Source organism: Apteryx rowi, unplaced genomic scaffold, assembly GCF_003343035.1.
Source record: "Apteryx rowi isolate R43461 unplaced genomic scaffold, aptRow1 scaffold_212, whole genome shotgun sequence".
In the NCBI taxonomy this organism is placed as follows: Eukaryota; Metazoa; Chordata; class Aves; order Apterygiformes; family Apterygidae; genus Apteryx; species Apteryx rowi.
Genome location: NW_020448442.1, coordinates 1449545 through 1468995, shown reverse-complemented (window position 1 = coordinate 1468995; position 19451 = coordinate 1449545). Strand labels below are relative to the sequence as shown.

The 19451-nt window shown below is 36.7% G+C and overlaps 1 protein-coding gene across 1 annotated transcript; it reads right to left on the bottom strand.

Moving 5' to 3' along the window:
* Window positions 1–7: 7 nt before the first annotated feature.
* LOC112965351 (nuclear pore complex protein Nup153-like) lies at window positions 8–18039 on the bottom strand (the record flags this gene model as incomplete). The annotated part of the gene is made up of 16 exons (XM_026064258.1): window positions 8–1192; window positions 2598–2717; window positions 3639–3729; window positions 3981–4073; window positions 4847–4984; window positions 5349–5481; window positions 8196–8248; window positions 9373–9519; window positions 11841–11894; window positions 11989–12033; window positions 12152–12268; window positions 14044–14172; window positions 14258–14397; window positions 15545–15793; window positions 17429–17642; window positions 17983–18039. Coding segments are annotated over 16 exons (2529 nt in total), but the record flags the coding sequence as incomplete, so codon positions are not given.
* Between the last annotated feature and the right edge of the window lie 1412 nt (window positions 18040–19451).

The following is a 19451-nucleotide window of genomic DNA, read 5'->3' as shown; positions in this document are numbered from 1 at the left end:
CACACCCAAAGGGTCACTCGTGGTCTGGAGGGCTACCCCTGGCCTTCACAGGTGTGTCTGCACACAGGGGTTTGTTTAAGGAGACTGGTTAAGTCTACACAGTCTTGAAACCTGGCTTCCTACCTCCCCTCAATTGCGTACAAATGGTGGGTCCAAGGCATTTTCAGCCATGTTTTGTAAATACTGTTTCTAATCCTGTTTTGAAGGAGAAAAAGCAGTAATGTTTAACTCCTCCATTTTTCCCCAGGGAAAGTTAGTAAATTGGCTGCAGCTTAATTAAGGCGTCCAAGCCAGCCATCTTTCCTGACCAGCTGCAAAAGCCCGCTATTTTTGCTTGGCTTCAGCTCTGTACTAATACGTTCCCCAGTCAGTTCAATTCACGTGCCAGGCTGAGTCTTGGCTGACACCTCAGAAGCGCCTGTAATCGCTCCTGCAGGCAGGTACTAATCCATCCTCCCTCTTGGCCATACAGCTCTTCTGCTTCGGATCTGTTGTTTAAATGAGCAATTCATTTTATTCTGTGAAGAATCTGCAGAAGCTGAGATGTGAAGCAAGAGGAGGCAAAACCACATACCTGGTTTCTCGGACTGGCAGGCTACGCATTTGCTGTCTTCGGCCTTATTTGACACAAGGCACACTGTACAGTCCCAGGAGCCTTTTGGCTTCTTAAACTTGTCTCCAAACCCCGGGGCGACCGCTGCGTCAGTGCCGCTGGAGGAGGAAGTAACTGTCGCCGAGGTGTCCGTGACTGCTGGCAGTGTAAGAGCAGGCATTACTCCTGTGCCAGGCTTTGGTGTCTCACACGCGATGCATTTGGTAGCTTCAGGTTTGTTCTGGACTAGACACGTATCACAATCCCATGTTCCAGGTGCTGTTTTAAATTTGTCTCCAAAGCCCAGCGCCCCTGCTGTGGGGGCTGCGGACTTAGAGATGCTGCTTGGACTCGAGCTTATCGTCTGTTTTGTACTCTCAGCTGTCGACACTTTAGCAGCTTGACAGGTTCCGCATTTGCTATCCGTGGCCTTGTTCTGCAGACATGGGTTGCACGTGTCAGACTGCCAATACGATGAAGCTTGTTTAGAGGTCTCTTTACCTGCAGAAAAACTACTTATTGCGGGTCTTGTATAGACCACTGTGCTTGCTGTAACAGGCTGTGCAGCTGTAGAGGCGTGGGCCTTCAGAGCAGTAAAGCCTAGAAAAGACACAAACAAACAGGAAGAGCTTACCACTAAAGCGGCACCTCACTGCCCGTAACGAAGCCACTTGTAATAATAGACGGCATAAATGTAAACCCAAGTGCCAATGGTTGCAACTGCATATTCTGACAAAGTGTAACAGGAAGCTCCTGGAAATCTTATCTAAAGGGATGAAATTTCATATGCTGCACTGGGACACAACAGAACATTTAGTTAAAGCTTCATTTACCTCTTAATTTCCAAGAAAGTTTTAAGCAAAACCTTCACTGCTTGGCACTCTTATGAACAGCACTGAAAGCTATCACATCCACGAACGGAAATAATCCAGTTTCATTTTAAGATGCTACGTCCACTCAAATCAAATTTCTAAAGCTATTCCTGCTGTAGCAGCTGACTCACATTTACTTCAGCAACTGTACAGAAGTTTGTGCTTGGAGCAACTATCTACATGGTATTTCCCCACTGATGGCGAACATTAAGGAACAAAAAAATGAGAAGGACAGAGCAATTAATTGTCTCATATTCTATAATCTGTGTTCTAAATGCATCACATACAGGCCAAATCCTATTTAAAGGTGCCAACTTTACAGAAAATACGAAGTACTAATATTGAAACACTCAAGAAAACATTAAGGCAATGCATCTTGAATAGTAGCTCAAATTACTTTTAATTCATTTTTTTAAAGTTGAGTCTCTGAGCAACGTGGATTTAGATCCTGCTTCTCTTAAACTGATAAATAATTTGCCACCTCACTCATAGGCCTTTCCTTAAACCAAATGCATGCAGTATGTATTTTCTGTCTTTTAGCTCCTTCTAATATAAAAAAGGTACCGTCTTCTTAAAAAGTATAAAAATTTGTCCCTTCATCAAAAAAATATCCTGAAGCAACTGAAGCTGAAGTGAAACATACCACTTTTGTTTAAAATTTAAAATACAATCCATAGTAATTGTTTTAACAAAAGGCCAAAAGACTTGCAGCTTTTGAAATCTCTTTAGGAACAAAACTATCTTTTTTTTTCTTCTTTTTTTTCCCACGAGGACTGGTGAAGGTGAGAGAGGCATGTTGAGCTTTACAAAAATTTTCCTAACAATTCTATTTTTAAATTTTATTTATTTAAAATGGAACACTGATTATTTGACTAATTCTCTTTACACTTCTCTTACAACACATAAAGGAGCTGCAATCCATTTGTTTTTGAAGTTGCAGTTTTCCTTTCAGCATTATAAGCCACTTATGATAGAAGGGGCAGACCCATCTTAACAGAYGCAGTGCTTATGCAATGTACTCCTACATGCGTCTTCATAGCTAATATTATATTAATCATGACATTAAAGTTCTTTATCAATGTATGCTAACATGTTTTACGCAGTGTCTTTTAAAAAGTAGTTCATCATCTCACCAGGGTTTTTTAGAATATCTAACACACTCCCTTCTTTTAAGACTTTTGCAGGTTTGAAGGGGCCATCGTACTCTTCGTTTTCTTCCTTCTTATTGCTGGTGCTGTTTACAGTGGTGGTGTCTTTAAAAACAACAAAAAAAGATCTTTCACAGAGCAATCCGCTTAAAACAACACATTCACATTTTCTAAAAACAAAAATTTCCAACTCATATACTTCAGTATATGAATATTTACAATGTATTTACAACAGAAAAAGCAGATCTGTCACTGAAAAATACCACAGACGTCCAGAACTTTGTACTTACAGCAAATAAAAAATACTTTTTAATTTCTAGAGCATATACATGTCTCCTATTTAAAGTCAATTCATAACTAAAAATTAATACCAATTCTGTTAAAAAGTTTAGAGTGCCTAAAAAATAATTCTGATGGAAAAATTGCAAGTACTTTTTTCCCCCAATTAAGTGAAAGTAAAACCAACACTCTAAATATATTTACTTCCTCCCTGAAAATCGCAGATCTTCTACCAAGAAAGCTTAATTTCATTTTGGAATGTGTCAGCCTTAATCAAGTTTCAGTTTGGACAACTGAACCAAGTTCTACTTCCAGTTACATTATGCCAAAAAAAGTCTCCGCACATTGTTACACTGTCATGGCAGTTGTCCTTCACATGCCTCTGAAGCTCTCCTCTCCACATAGCCTAAAGCTGATTCTGAGCGAGCAATACAGTACATCAAGGGAAATGTACAATAGACTGAGCCCAGTTCTAAAGGAGGCAAGAAGCAGAGCATCCTACTGAGACTGTAGTTTGGAGAGCTAGGTCCACAGAAAGAGGTAGTTTAATGATGAGCTACAAACACTGAAACACCTTGCTTTGATAGGAAATACTAAAAACAAACTTCTTTACCATCTCTGAAACTCATGAAACCATATGCATTTGCTTCCTGAAATTGCTAACATGCTCACAGAAAAACAGATTTAGTATTTATGATTCAAAAATAAATCAACATCTCCAACCTGAAATGCTAAAATTTCAGTTACCTAGGGTAAGTAGGGATGTCACTGGCGTATCACTGGATCCAGAAAGCTCTGCTGATTTTACAACAGGAACACTAAACGTAAACCCGATCTGCTACAGAAAAAAAAGAAAAAAAAAGCTTTCAAATTCTGACACAAAAGAAATTTTAATAAAATTTCACACAAATATAAAACTGAAATCTGTTCTATAAACTTTAAGTATAAGTATACATGCTGAATAACAAATCATATGCCAGAAACCTATATATTCGTTTCCCCCTTATTGAAGCCAACTCTATTTTATTGTTCTGCAACATTCTACTAAGATCCTGAAAAAAAAGTTAAGCTTCTACAATATTTACTTACAGACAATGGAGGTAGCACTTCTGCCTCAGTTGATTTTACAATTGGGGATGAAAATCTGAACACAGGACTGCCAACATTACTTGCTAGTTGTACCTATATTTTCAACAGAATTAAGATTTGTATCTCAAGGAAAAACATGCTGGTGAAACAACATCAACTACCTGAATTTACTATCCAACAGTAGTTCTGCAGCAAAGTTGGGAAATCTCATGTTTGAGATTTCTTTCTAATCCACATATAAGAAACACAGTAACTCAAAATGAAGTTTGCAAATGAGTATATAGTACAGCATTTTCAAAACCAAATGCCATAGACCACAATACAAAAATTGAGATGCTACTCAGTTCTAAATTTATTAAATATACAGAAAAGAAGAGCAGGCAGCTTAAGAACCTTAAACTCAGGTCAACTGCGTTGAGTAAACATAAGTCAAAGAGTGGCAGCAAATACTTCAACATATTAAAGCAGATATCTGCTTCAAAATATACACAAATAATTTAAATGTTTATTTTATTTCAATAATATTCCAATTAATGGACATTACCCTAGGCTTATATGACCATTAATACTACTTCTAATTTGTTAAATAACTTGGCATAAAAATCCAAACAAAATTTCCATAGCATTTGAAACAGTTATACGGCTACATTAACCAGAAGTTTGCAAAGTGTAAGATGAAGAGAAGCTGAATCAAAATCTGTATGCATTTTTTTCCCCAAATCAGAATACAAATCAACCCTAATTTATTCAACTGGATATAAACTAATATTGATTAGTTTCATGAGCACCCTGGAACAACTCAGCATGCAACAAAGCACATGCATACTAATCTTAAGAAATACTAAGAATATACAACAAAGATTTACCTTGTTCATCACTGATGTTGAAACAGTGCTTGGTGATGATGAGACAGCATTACTTGTAAGAGAACTAAAACTAAACTGAGGCAACGATGTAGTACTGATGGGTAAGGATATTTTCGGTAGTACTGGTTCCTCCACTTCCTAAAGTGGTAAATTTTTATTTTTATTTTTCTCTTTTACAAGACATTACTTTCTCACCCTCTACCACCCCAATTTGTTAACAAAGTTAAGCATAAGTATGGACTATACTAAGATAAAGCAAGTTTTCAAAAGGAATCCTGATCTCCCCACCTTAGTCTACCAGATCATTTTAATTTATGCAAAATCTCTTTCCACGTTACACTACATCTACTGCCTGTCCAGTAAAAGCAGTGAAAACTAGCTCAAAATTGTCATTCTTGCCCACTGCTCACTTTTTTCTGCTACTTCTGAACTTCTAAACTATACATACTTAACTAGTTCCTTCAGTAATCTCAGTGAGAGAAATTATCTGAGAGTCACTTACCTGTTGTTCTTGCCCAGGCTTTGATACATAACGTACTCCTCTTTCCCTTCTCATCTTGCCACCACCACTCACTCCTCCTCCCAAAGATAGACCATTGGATGCAGGAGTACTGAATTTGGGGTATGTCAAATTGCTGGCACAGAAAAACAGTACACAGATCGGAGAAAGAAAAAAAACCCAAAAAACTTATCAACTTATTTTTTCAAGTTATCATAGCCATTATTTGTCTTGGAACTGAAACCTAATCAGAATCAGAAAAAACTAAAGCTGTTTCACAAGTTGCCAAATGCTGGTAAATACCTGATGTTCTAAATAGTAAGAACTATTTTAATACAAGCAGCCATGAGAAGGACCTATATGAGAAACAGTCACAACATCCATATGGGAGTGATGACTGAGCCAGAAGACTAGAAATAGAAAAACTGATTCAGACTGTTATTTTCTAATGTTTCCTTTTAATAGTCCGGAGAGCGGAAATTTCAACTACCAGTTCCCTGATTCCATGATGAACGTGTATTGTGGGTGTGGGTGTGGGTGTGTGKGTGTGTACACATACATAATACACATGAGACGACTGCCTACAGCTCCTAGGAATACAGAGGTTTAGACTTGTGCAGCAAGACAGTATGGCAAAGGCTTCAGGAGCAGCTCTGGCTTCCCCGGGGCCATTAGCAAAAGCGGCAGGGGCGTTTGGGTGTGCCAACCTTCCAAAAGTCTTTTCAGGCATGAATACAGATCCCTTTTGTAAGGCATACAAAGGCATTTCTCTTTTCATTACAAAAGCCTAGATCAAAACCAGAAAGATTTCCTAATCCAAATGGGAAAGAAAAAAAAACAAACCAAACCAAAGTGTGCTAGGGAGTAGCAACAACAATAAAAAACACTGCATCAAAATGAAGTATCCATGGAAAAAAAAAATTACTATCTTAAAGCTCACCTTATAGCTAAGCAGTCAGCCATTACAAAAGTATATTTGATCAAGTTTGAAGACACCAGGTCAAGTTTCCAGAAGACTGAGGAGAATTGATCTGAACTGGTCAGATCCTTGAAAACAGTCTGCTGAGCTTTTAGCACAGTAACCACTGAGAGGCAACCAGATCTTTAAGGCCATATGCTCAGACTTTTTCCTAATCCAAACTGACAATCAATTAGAATTCTGAAAAAAATCTTATGTCAAAACAGAGCTTTATTCAGACAATTATAGCCTGCCCAGAATAGCCCGTAGTCCTCTTTCCTGTAAACACCTGTCAGTTTCTAAGAATAAAGTTTCCTGTCTTCAGCAAATAAATCCAATCTACAATTCTGATCCAGATTTAAAAATTAAAATCCATTTGGTAGGCCAAAGAAAGCTTTACCAAAATACCCCCGGGTAGCTGCAAAAAAGGAACTCTTGCCAGCTGCCACTTATCAGTGTTGGGTTCCTGTGCCAAAACATGGCACCCAACAGGACCATCTATCTACTCCAGAGGCAAAAGTAAAACAAAGCACTAAAATCTGTGAACCAAATTAAAAGTAGTGTCAGTTGCTGGACTTCCTTTCCACACAGAGGAGATTAAAGGAACGCTACCAAAGAACATTTAGAACAGTTTGAAAAACCGCAATGAAAACCTAACACCTGCTTGCAGCTATCACAGAACCTGAGAGCCGGGCTCTCACGCCGCTGGAAAGGTCCTTATTGTGGAGTCAAACTAGGAGATGCCAAGGCACAGCGGGTTCTTTGCAAGCTACAGAATGCCCAAGGCTTAAGAACTGCTTGGAAGATGACTACAGAGACAACAAAATACAATGTCCTACTACTGTTCTTTGAAAAGAACAGATCCTCAAAAACACATAATGCAGCAAAGTGTCTTAATTCACTCATTACCCAAAACAGTTATTTGCCCAGAAGAGAAAGCCATCAATATTATTTGGAGTTAAGTCCCTCAACCTAAACCAAGTAGTGTAACACAAGAAAATCTGATCAACATAAGCACAGAAGAAATACAATTATTCACTCTCCCGCATTTTTTTTTGTTTTAGAGACTAGTTAACATTTGGCATTAGATGATTCTGAAGTACTCCTGTTTTTCATGCTAACTCACAAAGCAGAGAAGTGACTTCTCCACGGAAGGAGCACTAAAAGAAAAACAAAACAAAACACCCTCCATACCCCCCCCCTCAGAAAAACTCCTTCCAGGTTTGGGGGTTTTTTTAATTGAAAACCAAACCTACTCATGAACTACAAGCTGTTACTTTACCTTATAAAGACTCCTTCTGAAAGCACTCTGTCCTTTATGACAGACCTTGCAGACTCCAGCAATTAGATAAAAAGATAAAACTAATAGCTGTTTCCCTAACGAACACCAGGATGGACAAATGGCTTCATTCATGTAATAGTAATCCAGCTGACAAACTGCAAAATGATCTGCCAAATCAAACTTAGTAACATCAGAAATTTAGTTGAACTAACTAGAAAACTATCCATACTTCCTAGAGAAAGAAAAATAATTAGGCCTTGAAAGGTAAGTATCCTTTTTGTGGATATGGCATCATACAAACCTTGCTTCCCATCTTCATATCCTAGTCAGAACATATATTTGGGCAAAAAAAGAATTACTGATATAATAATTTTATTCTTGTTCATCTTCTTTTCATAAAATTAACACTTTTCTCACACATAAATTGATCTTTAAACAGAATTCGCATACTTCATAGCTCTCATAATAAAAAAATTTTCACAGAATTTCCCATTCATTTTTATATTGTTACTGCCCTTCCAAAGAAGACAAGCATGAAGACTGTAGTAACAAAGGAGATGATTTAAAATCCTTATTTGAAGGAAGAAAACTAACAATAGATTTCTCATACCTTTCAGGTGATTCTACTTGCTGTTCTGCAGGCAAACTCTTCTCTCTCATCCCCTGCAATTTAGGTTTGGTTTATTAGAAGGTTTATCTGAATGCATTAATATTCTATACACAAAGCAAAGTCAAACAACAACTCTTATGCTTTGTGGGGATTTTGGGGGATTTTTTTTTTTTTTAATACACCATTAAATATACCTCATCTACTTAAGTTTGTCCCTGGACTCAGTATTCAAGGTACACTTCAGTTAAATTTGCAGCTAAAACAGGCAATGCTACTTCAGGCAGCCCTGAGGATGAACTGACAAAATCCTTTATACTAAAACAAATGTCAGAAGCTGTGCCACAAGACATAATTATTTTAAACAAAATGTGATCTAAATGATACAAGACTCAAACCAAGTTTTCTAATCAAAATCTGGGTTAATTTACCAACCCATAAAAAGGGTGTACTTTTTTAATAATCCTATTTTCACCAAAAAAAAAAAAAAACCCAAGCAGTTGCTGCTATGTGCATTTTGGAACTCTCCATCAAAGAAAGACTACACAGGTTAAACACACAGAGATGGAGAGATTTAAATGCAAGAAGCAACCAGTGTGATTATCTTGTCTGATCTCCTGCCTAACAAAGCCCATAGATTTAATACCTGACCATTTTTACATCTCGACTAATTGATACTGGAACCACAGGGGTTTTTTGTTTGTTTTCTGAAAAAAATGCTAATCTTCTTTTAAGGAAAGTTTAACAGGGACTCCATCTACACCAAAAATTATCAAAACTGATAATCACACTTATTGTTAGAAATCTCACTTGGAGCACATACCTCATCTGAAAGAGAATTTATACACCTTAGCATGTTCCATCAGTGAGAACTTTAACATAGAGGAGCATATGGAAAGGAAGGTGTTGTCTTTTAATTTTTTTTCCCCTGAGTACAGCCCCAGCCAATAGCACATCACTACATTGTGAAAATAACCACCAGACATTTACTGTTCCATAAATATAATTAAATCCATAAAAACTCAAATATTCCTTTCAGAATGGTTCCTACTGCCTTAACTCTCACCTCAAACATACTATCAGTGTTCTCTGCCAGGAAAGAGCATATTAGTAGAGGAATTAGTTAGAAATACTCCAAGCTTGTAAAAACAGGCAGACAAGGATCAGAAAATGTACTTACTTTGTGCTTTGTATCTACTCTCTGGCGAACTTTAGTGGAATCAGTAGCTGGAGTCAAAGATGGTTTAAAATACTGGGTCCGACTCGCTGACAGAGAGATTGCCTTCGGTGTCACAAGTTTCTGGACAGGTGGATGTTGAGTTTCCATCTTTGAAAAGGGAAGAAGCAATCAATTTATATTTGCACCTGCCCAACTTAACTACAATATTCATTTATGAAAAAATTACAGTACTATAAATCTCCCATCAGTTTTGGCTCCCAGTGAAAATGGTTTGAGAAAGTGAGAAGTATTCAACTGAAGAGGGAAATTTGCCCCAAAACCAGGTACGAAATCCCCAAAGCCAAATAAGTAGCCAAAGTCTGACTGTGTCCTATTTCAAAATTTTGCAATTAACTTTATAGACACAATAATTCATATTATTACAATCAAAATAATAAATATTACCATAATATGCTCCCATCTTTTCCTTTCCCCTTCCCACATTATAAGTTTATTAGTAACTTAAATCATTAATTTAACATTCAAATTGTTAAGCAGCTAATTAGCCAGGCTCCTGGGCTTTGTTTTTTCCTACATTTTCCTCCTTTGAAGTTACATGATCTCTAGAGCACTTTCAAAAAAATGCTGTCAAATAATCTTAGGAGRAAACATTATTCATTCAAATATGATCCAAAGTTTTAGGTTTGCATCAAACAAGCCTAAAGTATTTGTCTTTCATTTTCAAAGCATTTTCAAAGGCCAAAATTAATTTTTAAGAGAAAGCACTGTACATTCTAGAACTGACCTTCCTCAATACAAAACTGACTTAATTGTCAAACAGAAAAGTGACCCCAAAAGACTACAACTTCTACAGAGGCTCCATCTGCTTTCGTCTTAAGGATGTGTGCTATTTCAATTGGTATCAACAGAAAACTGTGCTTACAATGCAGCGTTAATTTGACAGTATCCCCCTAACTCTTGCTAATAAAGTTCACACTGTACCATTTCTAAAACAATTAAAAGTATATCTTTCTAAAAATGATTATATTGATTTTGAAGCCTTGAATAAAATGTGTTTTAAGCTCACAACTTTGTTTTGAGAGAAGAATGGTTCATTGGTGGTTTTAAATGTAAATGACTAAAATTGAAAAAATAGAAGTCACCCAGCTAGATGTGTGAGAGCTATTCTGCCTTGTGCAGACCCTTAGAATAAGAAAAATGTACCACATCACTGCTACCCGCTGCAAATGTTTTGCTTCAGTGCACAAGTGTTCTGGCAACTACACATTTGCTTTAACAGCAAAACACATTACCTTCTCCTTGGCAAACAATTACRTCTCATCAAGGGCTTCCCTTTCCATGCCAAACATTATGAATTCTAACATGGGAATAGACAATTTCTCTTCTTTCACCCAGTGAYAGCTGTGTGCAACATTCCTTTACCGGCTGACAACTCCAGGCTGTCTGTTGCAAATCTAGTAGATCTTTCTTAATGTCTCATCACAGGTGTAGTTCCACAATTTAACTGAGAATCCATATCAGCTTTGTTTTCAATTATTTTGGATACCATTTATAGTAAAGAAATCATATCCTTTACTTTTCAATGTCTCTGTAATTTAGCACATGGTAAAAAAATAGTACAGGAAATCTGAGATTTTTTAAGTTCTGAAGTGTTTGTAAACACAGTTATACTCTTAATCAAGAGATTAGGACAGAAACTTGGGACATTCTGTCCACTTTCTCATTAAAACAGCAGATGGAAAATTTGCATGGAAGGAAAATCATCTTTTTGTTCCTTCAGTTGCCTGATGTTAAAGTGGCCTTTTGTGGGTTTCAGAATTGAATAAACCCAACAATACCCAATATTAAAGTTCAGTTAAAAAACATGACTAATTTTCACTTCTTAAGAAAAAATGAAGGAAATCATGATTTACTACAGCATTACCACCAATTTAATGCCACCTTAGAAAAGGAATTTAGGAACACAGGATTACACAAGTGACAAAACAATTTTCCTCTTCTTACATCAAGAAGGAATAAAAAGAAGTGCTACTTTTTTGCACTGAAATGAACATAGAAGTCTGACAAAATTTCTATGACAACTCAAGTAATATTTTTTCATTTCTGATGATTTCTCCAAGAGAAAGTTCTCCTAAAAACAAAATTCAACATGTAGCTTAACTTCAAGTTACAGCACAACATAAAACTGTGTGTGTTCCAGAAAATTTGTTCTTGATTGACGTATCAAGATACCATAATACAAAAATAACATCATCCTTAAACTGAATAAYCTTCACAGCCCTTCCTTTAGTGTGGGCATAAAGATATTTTTTAACAATATGTGCACTGCCAGGACAGCTATACTTCGTAGAATGCTAAAATTAACTTGAATTCATGTGTATGCTGTCTTTGAAGTTTGTGAAATTCTGCTAATAGCTATAAAGCAGAGAAAGTTATGTATCTCAGCTTAGGACATTATGGATTCTTACCTGTTTTCGTTTTGAATGGAAGCCAGTAATACCCAGCACACTCCTGTCTACAGGCTAGAGGAAAAAAGCAAGCCTAAGTATTAGAGGAAGATTTTTCTAAGAGAAGCTTTCATGCAACAAAAAGGTGGAGGTTTAATTATCAACTTACAGAAGACAGTGGAGTAGAAACAGAAGATGGAATCCTTTTAGCATCCTGCTGAACAAATAGTGCAATAAATTAATCTGAACATAACATAAAGAACATCTTTATACTTGTACTGGCATATCTGCAGTTTTTAATAACACAAGAAATTAAAAGGAGAGCCATTTACCGCCAAAGGACTTGACATCTTCTCCAAAGACTGCAAGATGCGCCGTGCTGTGGAACTTGTCACACCATAGGATTGCACATTTGCTTGTTTAGCTTTCATTTGTCTTCTTACTGGTGTCTGAAAAATTAGCATTGTAAATGCTAGTACGCCTGACTTTGAATTAAATATGCCTGTATGGCTAAATAAATGATATAGCCAATAATCTAGTGACGATGGAGAAAAACAAATTCACTAAGAGGTCAAGCCATAAAGTAGAAAATACACTCTACTGACTTTATAACAGTTTAACTGGGGCCCCATACACCTTGAACAGGGGACAAAGCAACATGGACAAAAGAAGTACTTAAATGTAGAGGTGCAAGCAGAATTAGCAGGGACTGTCAGGGTCTCTGAAGCAGTAATCAGGAAAAGAAAACTCAAGCAAAGGCTTGTGCTGCAGAAAGTACTTTCAGTAACAAAATAGACCTCAGAATTTCCTGATGGTATAAGTATACCATCTTAAAATCAGTGTATACCACTCGCCATCAGGAATTTCTAGTTTTACTTTTTTTATGCTTCCTCCCTTCCTCCAAGATTATATTTGTCTGCAGATCTTTTAACTCTGTTTAAAAAGATCTGATTTGTACTGTAACAGATCTAAAGATTAAGTATTACACTGAAAAAAGTAAATTGTTTTATTGGCATCAGATGACTTTGAACATCATTCAAAAAGATTTCTTCTTYTTTTTTTTTTATTGCATATTAAACCCCTCATGTAACCACATGATGCTTAACATGCTGCTATGTAAAGACAGGAAACAAACCACATAGCACGTAAAAATTAAGCAAGACTGGCTGCAATCCACAGTAAGCAGCAACAAACAAACTAGTTTCTCCTTTAAAAAACTAATCTTTTGGTTCCTCTTTTCAGCATAATAGATATTTATTTTTTTAAATAAAAATAGCTGACCAAAAAGAGTTCCTAGCTTGAAGGAAGTTTTGAGTCTTCTGAAGTTTGATTTAAAACCAAGTCAGAATAAACCACAAGTTTTCAAGATTTCCCAGAAGTCAAGAACTTGTAGGACGCCCCCTCCCCGGTTTCATGGCACAAAGGGACTGCCAGAGTAAGTCCAGCAAACCCATGTTTCCTGTTCCTAAATAAAATTCTAATCTGTATCATTTTGATTTAAATGCACRTTCCCAGCAAATCAGATTTTATTGACTTGCTTTTAGATTCAACTCTAGCTACTGATAGTTGCCAGCATTTTTTATTTGCTGGTTCTTTTTAGGATGCTAAGAACTCTTAAGGGCAAATAACTCTTCAAGAGCTCCACAAATCATATTGAAATAGAAAGCATTTTGTTGTTTATCCTGAGATTGCATTTTGGACTGCATACCTCTCTCTAATAACAGAAGAGTAAAGGATCAGCAAAGCTGCCTTTCGGATACTATTACAGTAAAGAGCACAGTTTTATAAAATATACTTATGAGTGCAGTATTCAAGCAGGTTTGACTATTGTAGCTTTTGCTACTGTAAGCACAAGTTTTCATAGTTATGCCATCGTTTTTATTTTTTAAATAAAGACTGCATGAATTTGTTAATGTAATACAGTCAGAGGCAGATGAAGGCACTTGAATGAAAATTTTCTGAAAGACTGAACAGAGGAAAGCACAACTAGAAACAACTAGCTAGAACTAGGGTATTACTGTCATTCTTTTTCATTAGGAGAAGGAAGTCTAGGCAAACTGTTAAAAGAGAATTTATACAGAAATTCCTCTTTTCTACTCTTGCAGGCTGGTAGAATAGGAACTGGTAGCACATTTTCAGCTCTCCTCACAGCTCTTTTGTGAGTGCTATATCCATTTGGTATTTCAATTACAATTCCCCTCCCACTGTATCATTATTCTCATACCTGATAAGGAGCAATTCGCCCTTTTGTCTGTCTCACTGCTGCAGCTGCACCACCGTAAGTGGTCTTTCCAGGGTAAAACGGAGAATCCCCAAGCTGACTTGTCTTAAACACAGAAGTGTTTCCAAGTGACTGCAGAGATATATTATGATAAGTGGTTAGTAAAATGGATAAACATTCAGCTCAACTAAAAAATAGTATACTGTGTAGTACTTACAGGAGAGAGCGCTCCAAAAGCAGATAAGTTGAATGCAGGTTTTTTAGAACTAGATGCAGTATGCTGTGAGAGGGAATGAGATCTTTCAGCCTCTGGGGACCAGAGTGGTGGAGCCAATGTATTTTTTGAAACTGCTATATCTGCCAAAAGGACAGATGCAATATGTAAACACGTTGTGTACAAGGAGAACTTTTAATATTAAAGATCACTCTAACTTCAGAGTTAATACAGAAAAATAAGTCTTAAAGAAAGAAGAAATCCCCCAATACTCATTTCTGCAGCACTCTAACCTTGATTTCAGAATTCTTTCATACAGATCAATTTCAAATTTTGTATGAAATCCAAACATTAATCCTGAGCTCAAAATCTGTTCACTGAATTAAGTATATAACTTCTTTTCTTTAATGTTTCAAAGCATTCATAGCAAATTAATACTATTCTTCAAACACAGAGTTGTCTTTCTTATTTTTCCCTTTCATGGAAAGATGCAAGGGGACTGCATAAACACAGATGCATCTATACAGATACAAAGCTCTTCCTATGTTGATAAAGGGTTGGAGGCCAGCACAGGTCAGAATTGGATGGGTTTTAAACCTGAAAGATTCCCCAAAAGCTGATCTAACAGATTTAATGATCTGTTTTCCATATGTGCTTTATGAAAAAACACCAGAAAGAGCATTAGTAGACTCAGGTTATATTGCCAAAGCCTGGCAACATCTACTCTCAATTTTAAGAATAAGTTTTCCAGCAGGCTTGCTGATCATGCCTCAGATCTTAACTACATGAGGGACTAGAAAAAGCTGCAAAACTGCTGCTTGCCCTACTGCAGTGAGATGACCCAGGTCTCCAACTGCATCTCCAACTGCTCTTGGCAAAACTCAGAAAAGCATCTTGTGTTTCTATTTGTCACCTAGAATTATTCACATGTAAGCAGCTGTCAGTCAGATATTGAGTCACTCCTCTGTCCAGACAGTCAACCTAGGTGTCAGGCTACAATGAGTCATGTTCAGTTCCCACCATCTCAGTTCAAGATTTACATATAACCTAGCTGAAAAGACTGTATTTCAGCACTGACTCTTTGTAACATCAGGGTCTCATAAATATATCCCTAAGCATGGTTATATTAAAAAGATGACATGATTATATACTTCTAAAATACTAAAAATTTAATTTAATTCCAATATCCAGAAATGGCATTCACTTATTTACTAAGGTTACATGGAGTATCAAAGAATGCAAAGTATTTCATCTTGTGGAAAAAAGTTAGACTGAGAAAATAAAAGTTACCTTTATCAGATGCTCTAGAGGAGAAGCCACTGGTTGTTGAGATGTTATCATCATCATGCTGAGAGGTAGAATCTTTTATTTCTTTTACAAGAGAGAGTCCAGGACTGCCAATGCCAAGTGCAGAAGATGTAGAGGGCTGACAATGTGGTACTGTGGAATCCAACATGGTACAGTTCAAGTGGCTCCGATGAAGAGAAGGCCTTGTTAACACATCCGAAAAGTTTAATGCAGATCTACTCGTGGATGGTTCTAAACAGGAACAGGGAGACAATTAGCTTTCTTATAGGCAAGCTCACAGAAGCCAAAACCTGTTTCTATCAATACTCATTCTATTGCCAAGTTTTCAGTACAAAAATAGTGAAGCCGAATTTAACTTCTTCCTCACCCATATAGGGTTTCATTTAACTGTCCAATTACAACAGCAACACTGCTTACGGTAATAAATAGTAATGTCATATTAAGAGGAAGTTGAGTATGAGGTTTTACAACACAGTAAATTCTGATCCCACACTCAAGTGCTCTAAAACTATCTTTCACTAAATCAAACATATACAAATTCCTAGTTCAAGCTTCATAACCACTGCAGTACTACTAATCAGGTTTCCAAAGCACTGGCAGATTTTTAGGACAGTATCATTTTAGATAAAGTAACTGTTTTAGACCAAAGGCCAGCTGACCAAAGGAATACAGACTCTAGCACATTCATACTTCAGAGCTGATGAAACAGGCTTTTCTTAAGAGAAGGATTTGTTTGGGGTTTTTTGTTTGTTTGTTTATAAGTATAGCAAGTAAGATTGGTATATGCAACCCCCAGCCTGCAACATAAGCTATTAAAGGTTCTAGGGCGCCCATCTGCTCCTGAGCTCTTGGAGTTGGTAAGTTTGCTGTACAGCTGTTATTACTGAAAGGTCCTTTCACACATTTCTTTAGAAAACCCAACATGTGTTCCTCAGTCATGAAGATCTTCTCTGTTCCTTTATCCAAACTTATGCTCAAGCTGTACCTACACAAAAGCTATAAAGTTTCTTATTTACAGTTAGGTGGCATTGCAGATTAAGGTATTTCTTCATTCTTTTTGATTCAGCAACTAAGAGAAGCAACTGACTTTGCATGCATAGATGGTTATCTACATGTGCTCAGACAAAACATAATCTCCTTATTAAAAATTAAGTCCTGCAAAACTGCTAGTTTAACAGAAACTCAAATGGGAATATATGCAATTTGCATAGCAGAACTACAGAAATAATTAGTGAGAAGCTCTGGATATAAAACACAGATTAATCTTTTATACTGTAAAGYAAGGAGTTGGAAACTTCTTGCCAAGGGTCCATATAACTTTTCAAAGACTTCAGGTACAAACCATATCCAGGCACTGGTTCCCCAGTTCTCCATTAAACTAACAAGGAATTTCTCTACGTTGATCAAAGAAGCCCAAAGAAAAAAGAAATAGGACATAAGAAGAATGAACCTTCCTCTGGCATTCCACATTATCATCAGCCCTTTGTTCTGAGGACTACAAAACACATTAATGTTTTTTATTAACCTGGGAAATTAGATAAACCTTCATTCCAGACCTCAGGGGGAAAAAAAAAAAAGTAACCTAGAGCACTTGCGAATGAGTAATATCAACAGTTTGCACCTGGTTAATAGAGTACATGAAGTTAACTGATGAATTCCAAGAGCTGTAAGACATCTTCCAGAATATACTTAGACAAGATGTTTCACAATTACGTTTACAGTTTAAAGCTAAGACAGTTTCACAAACATAGTTCTTTGAATTCTGTCAAAACCCTCTTTCCAGCTTCCTTTAGGAATTTAAATCTGAAAGTAGAAATCTGTGAATAAATACAGATGGCCAGAATACTAAATGTTTTTTTCACATACCTTCTAAATTAATTCTTGCTGATTCAGGCGTGACTCTCCCATCAATCACTATGGTATCTTCATCTGGATAATCATGATGAAAATTTACCGGATTCTCTTCCCGGTTTGTAGATTCATTTGTATCTACACATTCATCTTCGCTTTTATTGAAATACTTCTGTAACCATCCTGGCACGATGTTTTTCACCGATTCTGTCACTCTGCTAATGATTCCCTGCTTGAAAGAAAAACACTTGTTTAATTACAGAAAAACATTCAGTGGTATACTCTGAAAAGCAACTTTCCACAGACCTTAAAGACAGATACTTGGTATCAAACATTCATAATGAGAATGAGATAAAGGAGTATGATCCTTTACAGAGGAACTCTATACTTCTGGGACACATGACATATTTAACATATTTAACATATTTACTACTACTATCAGTTTCTGCACCTCCCAGTCACCTTGGCAGTTCTCAAAATTCTGAAACTTCAGTGAAAGTTCACCAAGAACTTGTCAATTCACAAGGCCACCTGGAACATTATTTCTAAATAACTCCTGATATACATACTTGTTTCAGGACTCCTCCACCTAATGTCCTCACTTGAAATCCATCAAAAACAGAGGCTCAGCAGTTATCTGCAGTGACAACCATGCTATCTGTTAGAATCAGTGAACTTTAATATTTCAGAGTATTTTTCTAATGCTGAACTGCAGTTACAAAATGCATCAGAAACCACTGTTATGCCCTGAACAGTCAGGGTATCCAACAGAAGCCCTAGAAGAAAAACAAAGCTATAGCTGAATAGCAGATGCCTTACTACAGGATTGATAAATAGATCTGTTTTGATTAAATTTCACTTCACAGTACATTAACGTTTTGGAGCTCTAAACCCTAATGTTCTGCAATTATTGAATACGTAAAAGCCATTTCCATTTTGCCATTTAACAATTCTTTGCAATGCTTGCATTCTACACTTAAGAAATATATATTTACCATTTTGTTTTAGTCAGTCACTTCTTCCCTATCATTCCCTCAAAATTTCAACACATTTAGTCAAATCTCAGTCCTGCGTGGCAGATCACTTACTTGTGGCACTGAGTTTCCTCCCTCTTGCACTCACTATAGCTACATAACTAGCTGGTAAGTCAAATTAGCAAACGTGAAAGCTAACTCAGCAAATTCAACACTTTGAAAACTGAAAAGTAAGAAGAGCTAAAGAGATTTTTTTGGAACAACATTATCAGTTACTGACATGTATATTAAAAGTTCTGGTATGGTACTCAGATATTTATCTGATTTTAAGCAACAGATGGTCAAAATTATTATTCAGGTGCAGAACTAGGCAATGCAGTCCTTTACATATATTCAGTATTGCTAAAGATTTTCTCAATCATAGAACAAGATATTACTGGCCTTAAAATGGGCATGTATGATTCTCTTACTGAAGAAATCCTCCAAATACTTAATTTTACCTACCTGAGGCTTAAATGGAAGGAGTCATAGGCATCCAGGAGAGTAAACATACAACCACCTTTAGTATTCCAAATGAGTAACTGGAGAATCTAGCTAGACTAATAATTAGTCAAGATGACACTTCACCATCCAAATCTAAATACAGACTGATCTGACTCTTTCTTTCATATGACAGCCTTGCTACCCTTCGCCACATCAGCAGGACTAAGACTAAACTCAACGCAGGGTAACATCTTAAATCACTTCAGGAGCTGGAACTTGATAAGTGCAGTCATAGTGCAGAAAGTACTAACAGCCTGCTCCATCTGCCTCGTGCATGGTGAAAGACAAACAAGAAGCAGTTTTACACTCCAGAATACTGGTGGCTTACTGACAAAGCAAGGAAAAGCAAAATTCACTGCAACACACCTCTGTTTTCCATCTGCAAAATGAAAATACTGATTACAAGTACTGTGAAAGAACCAGGCAGGCATTATGAGCAAATAACACATCATCAAGTACAGATCTTGCTAACAAAAAACTCCCCCACAAAAGCAAAACATACATGCTAGGTAGTCTCCCCC